At 43.4% G+C, this 9,499-nt stretch overlaps 1 protein-coding gene across 1 annotated transcript in view; it reads left to right on the forward strand.

Moving 5' to 3' along the window:
- The window catches only part of LOC147166595 (1-phosphatidylinositol 4,5-bisphosphate phosphodiesterase gamma-1-like), a 29,669-nt gene extending 22,681 nt beyond the window's left edge, over nt 1–6,988 (forward strand). The window contains exons 36-46 of the mRNA XM_086089559.1: nt 618–714; nt 793–859; nt 1,607–1,773; nt 1,946–2,042; nt 2,329–2,553; nt 3,152–3,297; nt 3,393–3,507; nt 3,587–3,748; nt 4,795–4,883; nt 5,166–5,350; nt 5,547–6,988. Coding sequence (XP_085945685.1) covers nt 618–714; nt 793–859; nt 1,607–1,773; nt 1,946–2,042; nt 2,329–2,553; nt 3,152–3,297; nt 3,393–3,507; nt 3,587–3,748; nt 4,795–4,883; nt 5,166–5,350; nt 5,547–5,607 — 1,411 coding nt within the window. The 3' untranslated portion in view covers nt 5,608–6,988. The remainder of the gene's footprint in view (nt 1–617; nt 715–792; nt 860–1,606; nt 1,774–1,945; nt 2,043–2,328; nt 2,554–3,151; nt 3,298–3,392; nt 3,508–3,586; nt 3,749–4,794; nt 4,884–5,165; nt 5,351–5,546) is intronic.
- The last annotated feature ends 2,511 nt before the right edge of the window (nt 6,989–9,499 follow it).

A 9,499-nucleotide genomic window follows, 5' to 3' on the forward strand; every position in this document is an offset into this window, starting at 1 on the left:
GATAGCGGCAAAGTGAAGCTTTGTTGCCTCACAGGTTCTGTTTTTTAAAACATTACGTACGTCCCTCCTCAAGCAAAATCATCTGCGAGGGAAATTTCTGCTGTTACAAAATGACATCAACATGGCTTGATAGACTACGTTCGCAAGCATTCACCGCTCAGTGAGATGCCAACTTTATCGGCCTTCGGATTCGTAAACAGGCCGATGACGATAGTTGCCGACATGCCGAATATCGGCGCCGATAATCGACCCGGCCGATAATCGGTCTATCCCTCCTCTCACAAAATCAGAGGGTTTTTCAATGAATTGTAGAACTCTAGTAGACTTAAGAACTGTCAAATGATTGTACCAGAGTTTGGGCCGCACCCGTGTGTCACCGCGACTTCTTTTTCCGAGAATATTTTGGGCCGATCGGACCGTCGTTGAAAGGCTTTGCTGCGGAAAAACTCGATTGGCTCGCACACTGCGTGGCGTTCAAGTACATCCGACACTTTTGAAATGAACGACACGGAGTGCGATTCAAGCCGTTAACATGACTGACCTTTAACCTCACCGTGCTTGTCTTTGTTATCGAGATCGAAGTTGCATTGAAGGCAGGAATTGTCTGACTTCCGAAGGTGGCGAGGCGACTACGGAGGGAAGAAACAACTCTGGTTCCCGGCAAACTACGTGGAGGATGTACCCAGCTCTCACAACAGACAACTGCTTGAAGCAGTGAGTGCACAATGCAGTATCAGAGTGGAAAAGTCATCCTGGACACCAACTTATTATTATGATTATTATTTCCGGAAGTCAGCAGAGAGCAGTCCTCTGGGTGCACTTCTTAAGGGCTTCATTGATGTCCAAACCTGCAATGTTGGTGAGTCAAAATCCATTTGCTCCCCAAAACATATAAATACGTTCTATTTTAAATATCACCATGCTCCCAAAGACGTGTTTATACGTTAAAAAAAAAAAAAAAAATGTTTATTTTTATTTTTATGCGAGAGCAGACAGAAGGCTTTGATGCAGCCTCTGATCCGAAGAGGTCACTTAAAGCAATAGTAGTTATTACAAACATCGGCCAGCAGCTGGCAGCAGAGTATACGAGATCAACCAGGGCCGTGTTGAAAACAAGCTCTTTTCCCCATCGTTTTCAACAGATTCATGAATAATGATGAAACTTAGCTATATTCTAATGCTAATTGCGGCAAAAACGGAAACAGATACAAATATACTTTTTTATCCTGATGAAAGAAGAGACTCTAATCTTTGCTTTGGTAGGTTGCATGTTTTTATAGCAATAGAACACAATATTGTGTGGGCCTTGCAAAATCAGTCCAAATCCAGTAAGACAGCCAGGAGCGAAGGGGGTTGCTTCAGTGAAAATGCCTGTGAGTGAACGAGTAAATAGGTAGAATAAAAAGAATGAGTAGAACTTCACTGGTGGAGAAGTTCACAAATTCTTTCACTGTAATGGCCGTGAACAAAGAGGTGCCCGATTTAATCATAAAATTACAAGACAGTAAATTCCTTAAGTAAGCAAATATCTCCAATGTTCACGCATTTGTAAAGCCGTCAAAACTTCCTGTCACAATGTTTCCCGATTGTGTGTTTCTTTTTGCAGTGGTGCACACGGATGGGAAGAATTTGCGACCCTTCGTGTTCACCATCCATTGGCGGCATTTGACCTCTCACCCGGTCCAGATGCTGGACGTGGCGTGTGACAGCCCGGAGGAGCTGACCAGTTGGGTCGACAAGATCCGAGAGGCTGCGCAGAACGCCGACGCGCGGGTCCCTAATTACGCACGCAAACATGATTTTCGCGGCTATCGAATTGCGTGTTGAGTTGATTTTAGCAATGAGTTCAAACTCAAGATAAATCTTGCACATTTCTCGGGATTCAAATTCCAACGCAAGGTCCAAATGTTCTTCCGGCTCAAGTAACATGCGGGCGACTTCTCAGATGCAGGAGGAGAAGCAGATGGAGAGACGGAAGAAGATTGCGCTGGAGTTGTCGGACCTTGTGGTTTATTGTCGCCCCGTTGCCTTCAACGAGGACAGTAAGGATGCGTCTCGTTTGCTTTCTTTCTTTGTTTACTTTTTGTCCGACGACGCTGCATTAGGGCCACGTATAAATATCGATTTTTTTAGAGTGTGGGGGCAATATTCAGAGAAAAAACTCTAACCCTAACCTTAAATTTTTTTTGGACTCTATAAAGTGGCAAATTTGCGATTTTTTTTCTCTCGGAATATTGCCCCCACACTCTAAAAAATATATGACTACGTGGCCCGAATACGCCGTCGTAGGCTTTGGCTAAATCCAACTTTTTTTTTTGCCACTATTAGAGATAAGCACCGAGCGAGCTTGCTTCCGCGACATGTCCTCCTTCCCGGAGACAAAGGCGGAGAAGTTTGCGACTCGGGTCCGAGGGAAGCGTTTCCTTCAGTACAATCGGCGTCAGCTTTCTCGAGTTTATCCTCGCGGGCAGCGGCTGGACTCATCCAACTACGACCCGCTCCCCATGTGGCTCTGTGGCTCGCAGCTGGTTGCGTTGAATTTCCAGACGCCAGGTCAGCAAATCAACGTGACTCTTGACAATGAGAGGCCGCAGCAGCTGTGATTAGGGATGTAACGATAACGGCAATATCGTGATATCGCGATATTAAAACTGCCACAAAATCGTCGCCGTCCTGTCTCACGATGTTCACATTTCTTTTGGGAAGTTCTTGCACCCTCTGGTGGCTACTTTTTTAGTGCCGTTTAATTTTCACAGGGCATGTTTTGGCCCTTTCTATGTTTCAAATCCACGCTAATGGTCAGATGAAGGGGAACGTCATATGCTTGTGAGGCGAGTCAATATGAGGTTTAAAAAAATCGAAGAATCAATATCAAATTGATTTTCCTTTTCGAGCGTGATATCAATTCATATTTTAAGTGTTATTAGAGATTGTAGGTTGTTTATGTGCATTGCTGTCATTATTTTTTCGTAAGAGCTTTTTTTTTTTTTTTTACAATCTTGTGACATTTTTTTTTATATCGCCAACCTCCTCACAATATCGTGATAATATGCTATCGTGATATTCGGCTATCGTTCCATCCCTAGTTGTGACGTGAATGCCGCTTTTCCTCTTTGATGAAAGTGAAAGGAGAGATTTTTTTTGCGTGCAGATAAAGCGATGCAGCTGAACCAGAGCTTGTTCACGCTTGGGGGCGGAAGCGGCTACGTTCGCCAACCAGATGTGATGAGGGACGACGCCTTTGACCCTTTCGACAAAGACACTTTGCGAGTGGAGCCAATCAGCATCCAGTTACAGGTGCGAGCCGGCGCGGAGATTCAAACGTCTCACGCGTACCGTCGCCTTGCGATATCGGTCCTCTCTTCTTTTCGTTTTCTTTTGCTTCCCGTCAGCTGCTCGGCGCTCGGCACCTCCCAAAGAACGGCCGAAGCATCGTCTGCCCGTTCGTGGAGATGGAGATCTGCGGCGCGGATTACGACAACTGCAAGTTCAAGAGCGATGTCGTAGGTCCGACTGCTTTTGCTGGCGTCCAAATAATCGGACGGAATTTGCGCGGCTGCGCTGACGAGCTGAACTTGTTCCGCAGCCGACAACGGTCTGAATCCGGCTTGGACGCCAAAGCACTTCGTGTTTGACATCCGCAACCCCGCCTACTCCTTCCTGCGCTTCACTGTCTATGATGAAGACATGTTCAGCGACCCCAACTTCTTGGCTCAGGCAACCTACCCCGTGGTTCCGCTGCGTACAGGTGCCGGCGTCCTTTTTGCTCTCTCGGCACATTGAATGGTTCGACAAAAACGCAATTCAATTATGCGCCAAACTTTACTGTTCACCAAGGGCCGCGTTTTCCTTAAACCTCTGCCGACCTGCTTTTCTGTATAGCTCTGGCCCTGGGCAAACGAGGTGGCCGCCATCTAGTGGAGGGGGTGCCAAATTGCAAAAAAAAAAAAAATCCCCCAAAAGCTTTTTAACTCATTCACTGCCATCGACGGCTACAGACGTCAAAAATTCATTTGAACTATTTATATTAGTTGAAAATTTTCCCCTCTTTTGTTAACAAGAGTATAAATACCTAGAATTTTTTTAAATTGTATTAGAACAGATATAAAATGTGTGATTAATCGCGAGTTAATTAGTGCAGTCATGCAATTAATTACAATTAAAAATTAGTAATTTTTTTTAATAATCTTTTCTTTAAAAAATATATAATAATTTTTTTTATTTTGAGGCATCAGGTGATTAAAATTTGTAATCGTAATTAATCGCATGACTTCACTAATTAACTCACGATTAATCACACATTTTTATATCTGTTTTAAATGTACAAAAAAAATCTAGGCTTTCATACTCTTGTTAACAAAAATGGGAAAAAAAGTTAAACTAATAGAAATAGTTCAAATGAATTGGCAGTGAATGAGTTAATGAAAAGGTCCAAGTCGTCAGGTGCTGCATTAGGAAAGCGGCGAAAGGAGGAGGAGGAAAACCGGGCCCAGAGTAGAAGCATGAATGTCAGTCAATCAACATTGGCTAGAAAAATAAACATAGCAAAATAGCATTAGCTTCTTAGCTTGCTCGTAACTTGTTTACATCCGTGCTGCTCGGCGCACCAGAAAGGGGCGGGGCAAAGCTCGCTGGCTTTAAAAGAAAGAAAAGAACAGATTTGCATGAATCGTTGTTTCACAGAAACCGCCTTCATTTATGCAAGAGCGCCAAAACGCTTGGTGACGGCCATTTTCAAAACAATGAACAGACGATGAATTGACGTTTTGTTTTGTCCTTTTTTTTGTATTGCAGGTTACCGAAGCGTCGTTCTCAAGAACAGCTACAGCGAAGAGGCGGAGTTGGCGTCACTTCTCGTTCACATCCAGATTGTCAACGCAAAAGTACTTCATTTAGGAACCAAATTCATTCTTTCGGGTCACCACAACGCCCATTTTTCAAACTCACATGTTAAGTCGTGGGTGTTTTTGTTGTTGTTTTTAACACCAGATCATCTTCTTGACGCAACTGTCGTTTATTAGATTCATCATCATTTGAAAACGCACATAATAAACCAGACCTTTGCAACTCAACCGATTTTTACACCAGAGCTATATTGACAAAAAAAAAAAAAAAACGTACTACAACTGCCGGCACTAAACGCGCTTCCACTTGTACGTCTGCAGGAAGACGACTTTGACAACCTTTACGCGTCCATCCAGAGCCTGCGAGATCGTGCCAGTGAACTCGCCAACAACATTTTCTCGCTGGAGAGTTCGGGCTCAACGGACTTCATCTATCAGCAGAGTCTCGAAGAGCTCAGAGCGGCTCAGGATCAGCTGAGCGAGCTGGTGGAGGTTCGCAACCGCAGGTGACCGATTCATGATGATTTCATGCCGGCAACGCCGATTTGGCTTTTTTCGTTGCCTTACTACCATTCCTGAGAAGAACCCTTTTTTGCTCTCGTATTTCACTGCGTGGCTTGTTCTTCTTTATTCCCCAGTTGAAAATACTCGTGATGTCATTATGTGAGTTAAGCTAACTATGCACTTGACCGTGTTTGACAGGCTAATGGAGAAAAAGAGGCGAGAAAGGCTGAGGCAGCAGGCTGCAGCGAAGCGCAGTTAGTCCTCTCGGCCAGCAGAGGGCAGCAAACTGCAACAGAGACGGTGACGTCACGTTGGCGCGCGGAAAGTCAAAGTCACGTCAGGCAAGCTTTCAAGTGGAAAATCCGTCACAAATGTGACATTTTTCGTCGTAGGTCAGTAATTGTAGGAGAAAAAGAAACATGTGTGGAGGACTTGATTAAGATGTGAATGTTAGCTTGTGTCTGAAATTCATTAAGAGCAAATTTGAGCTGGGCTGGAATGGGATTTTTCCGGCATTTGTTTTTAGTGACAGCAGCAAATTTGGATCCTCACAGATTGGACGTCATTAATGTCATCTTGTTTAAATTTGGTCAGCCATGACGTTTTCCACAGTGATTAAATCCCTGCTTAGGCAGTCTTAGCATTGTATATTTATTATATATAGATTTTTTGTTCTTTTTTTTTTGGGGGGGGGGGGGGTCCAAGTCATCTTTTATATATCGCGAGAGGAAAATCAGGGGTCCAAACCTTAACAATACTGTACAGTAAATGAGATGGTTATTTTTTAAATTGTTAAATTTTAATTTTATATTTTTAGTATCTCAATGCACATTTATAACCAACATGTCAGCGATTTTCACAAAAGTGTTGGTGGCTCCTTTTTTACTCAGTGAAATCAATGAATTATTGTCATCATTAAACTCTTTTTTTTTTTTCATTTTGTAAAGTTCATTCATTCAGGCCATTGCAATACAAACACAAGGAAATAAGCCATCAGTTGTTATTAAACAGTGTCAAAGTAAAAAATAAAAATAAAAATAAGAGAGACTCGAGGACTGTGAACGTGTGCCGTAAAAATGAAGCCAGAAGTCCATCCAGTCTGCGTGTTTCGTGTTTTCAGGTTAAGTAAGCAGGAATTCAAGTGAGAATAAAAGTCAGGTTAGAAAAATGAATCCGGATGTTGTGGATGCTGCGATGGCACGCAAACATCCCGCCTGGGCTTTTTTTGTGTTGGCATCCAAAGTTGTCACAATCTGAGACTTTGTTTGGACTGTCAGAAAAAAAACAAAGGGAAGACTTTTTAAATGTGTTTCATGATGTCCTGTACGTCTGTCACCCGAAACTCAACTTGATCCTTTTGGAGACGCATGACAAGTTTTCTTGCCAACAAAGCAGATGACCCGTTTGCAAGAATTTGATGTCACAAAAGCACCGGCAAGAATGTTGCTAGAAAATACCGTACATTCTGCCGACATGGAAACATGACGAGACTGACGAGGGGACGAGGAAGACCACCTGGATGTCCTGCACCGGCTCTCGTGCCAAAACCAGGACTATGACTGGAAATGGCCACTTTTGACAAATCTCTGTCACATTTTGTCATCGTATACAGAAAAATGTCAATAAAGTTAAGCCGATTATTAATAAGAAGTTGTCAAGGTGGTGGTCCTTATTTGTACTTTGGCAAACATCAATTAGCTGCGTGTTGTCACAAAAATGTTGAAAGGGCAGTTGGCAGCTAAATTAGCTTTAACTACTCAAATATAACACGAGAGGTCAAAAATGGTAAATGATAAAGCAAAGGAATGAATAGTATGTGCTAATATAAATCCAGTGGCAACATAGCGTGTTCATTTTCTGTCAAATGTGTTGGTCAGGGTTGGCAAGTGAGGCAGTGGCGCCCCCTGCTGGCCGTTCGTTAATTATGTTTATCTATAGTTCATGCTTTACATTGGTTTTCTTTTCAATCCAATGATTTTAATCATTCAAACAGCTGAACGCGCATTTCCTGTTCAAATGCATGGACAGGAAGTGACGAGCGAGTTGCCAATTGGGCGTTACGTCCTAAAATGTGGTCACTTTTCAGTTTCCTCCACAAGGATCAAGCGGCGAGCCTCGCTTTCCTTTCGCTGAAGCGCCTCGTCGCTCATCGATGCCGCTTTCCTCCGCTTCCAGCGAGCCAAGTTCATTTGTGCGTGCAACGTCATTTTGTTTCCACTCCAGTTGCTGGCGGGAAAAAAAAAGCACGAGGGCTCGTTCCTCAAAAGCCGAGTCTCGACGATGGCCTCCCCCAAGGCTCGCTCGGACGGCCGACCGCGTCGAGTGCTTGGCAACATACACCAACATACACACGTGTCGAGAAATGAACGGCCACGTTGAAATTAATTCATTATCCCAGCATTAGTAATTGCACTTTTAATCCGCTCATTAATCTGCGTTTTTTCCTTCTTTCTGATCCAATCAAGTCAAATTTAGAGTGAAAGTTCCCAAATGTTGTGAGCTACTGGCGCTGTCGTTTTTCATAATTTCCCCCTGCGGCGCTTTGGCCGACTTCTCCAATGCAATTAGACGTCGGTGTTAATCCAATCGGCAGGCCGTCTTGCCGGCGTTGGTCGGCCATCTGCCGGCGGACCCGCCCGACGTGACAGCCCGCATTTCCACAACACGCTTGACATCTGATGTTCTTCGCGATAAGCAAAGCGGACAAACATCCACAATTCATTTTTCAAATACGTCGCCTCCATATTTGTTCACATTCACATTTGGCTCGTGGTTGCTATTATTATTATTTTTATTGTTAGCCATTCATGACCACCCCCAAATGTCACTGTATGGTTTACCTGTAAAAAAAAATATTTAGGAATGACTATTTCAAAAAATCCAGACAATCTATTTAAAAATAGTTTTGTTAATGTGGCAAAGAAGAGCAAAGATATTTTAAATATATGTTTTTCCTTTCCTTTAAGGATTCTCAACAATTCTGTAAGTCTAAAAAGGCTTCATAACAACATGGCGACCTTTTGGGAAACAAAGCTGATGCGTGAAAAGCAGGAAGTCGGAAGTCGGAAGTCGGAAATCGGAAGTCGGAAGTCGGAAGTCGGAAGTCGGAAGTCGGAAGTCGGAAGTCGGAAGTCCCGCCTCCTCCGTGGCCTTTACCCAATTGCGTCCACCTGTGCTGGTCAAGCGGGTCCCTCATGGCCTCATTGCGTCTTGTGCAGGTGTCTCTCGTTATCTCGTCAGGTGAGTCAATTTAAGTCTGCTTTCTTTCCGTCCTCATCGGTTGATTGTTTGTTTGCTGTTTGTCCAAATCATGTCTTGTTCTTCTTCCTCATGTTTGTTGAGCTACTTTGTATTCCGTCAATGTGGATTTTGTATATTTCGGTGATTCTTTCTGAGTCGCTTGCTTGCCTTTTTCTCGAGTTTTTTAGATCCCGTTGTTTGTTTGTTTGTTTGTTTGTTTGTTTGTTTTAGTACGTCCTGCCGGCTTCTAAACATGAAACAAATGCAGGAGAGCCAAACTTAAAATATTTTGTTGCATTACCTTAAAATTGTGCCAAAAATTGTTGCCTTGAAATTTAGAGTTGACTTAATTTTTTTAATCTTTTTTTTACACAGCAAAAGGTCCAGCGCTGAATTGATTCCCACAGAGTTGATTTGAACACTTTCTTAGAGTTCGCTCAACACTCTGCAGAGTTAAATCAACACTTTGGAAATAGTTAAATATGTAAAACATGTAGGGAGGGGGGGGGGGGGGGGGGTATATATTTTTAACTGACAAATCAGAGTGAAATTAACACTACAGGAGTATATAGCGACGTAATGTGTTTTTTCCCCCCCAGCAGTGAAGCTGAATAAGAATGGAAGGAAGTCATGCTGCATTGCAAACGTAACCGTCTAGAAAAACAAAATTGGAACGACCCACAAAAACAGAATCCGAGCAGAACGAATGCACAAAAACGCGGACACAATGGCTGCAAAGAAAGAGACGGAATACAAATTTTGATGGTAAATGAGAAGAAAATGTCGACCGACTGTAGACGGTTGCCATGGTGATCAGCGAAGTGGCGGCGCTGCGCGGGGACAGCGAGTCCAAATGGGCGTGTTCGTGTGGAGCAGGAGAGCTCCTGTGTGTCTCTGCCTGTGCGTGTGCA

Source organism: Leptonotus elevatus, chromosome 11 (assembly GCF_054856555.1).
Source record: "Leptonotus elevatus isolate MCC_2025b chromosome 11, RoL_Lele_1.0, whole genome shotgun sequence".
NCBI lineage: Eukaryota > Metazoa > Chordata > Actinopteri > Syngnathiformes > Syngnathidae > Leptonotus > Leptonotus elevatus.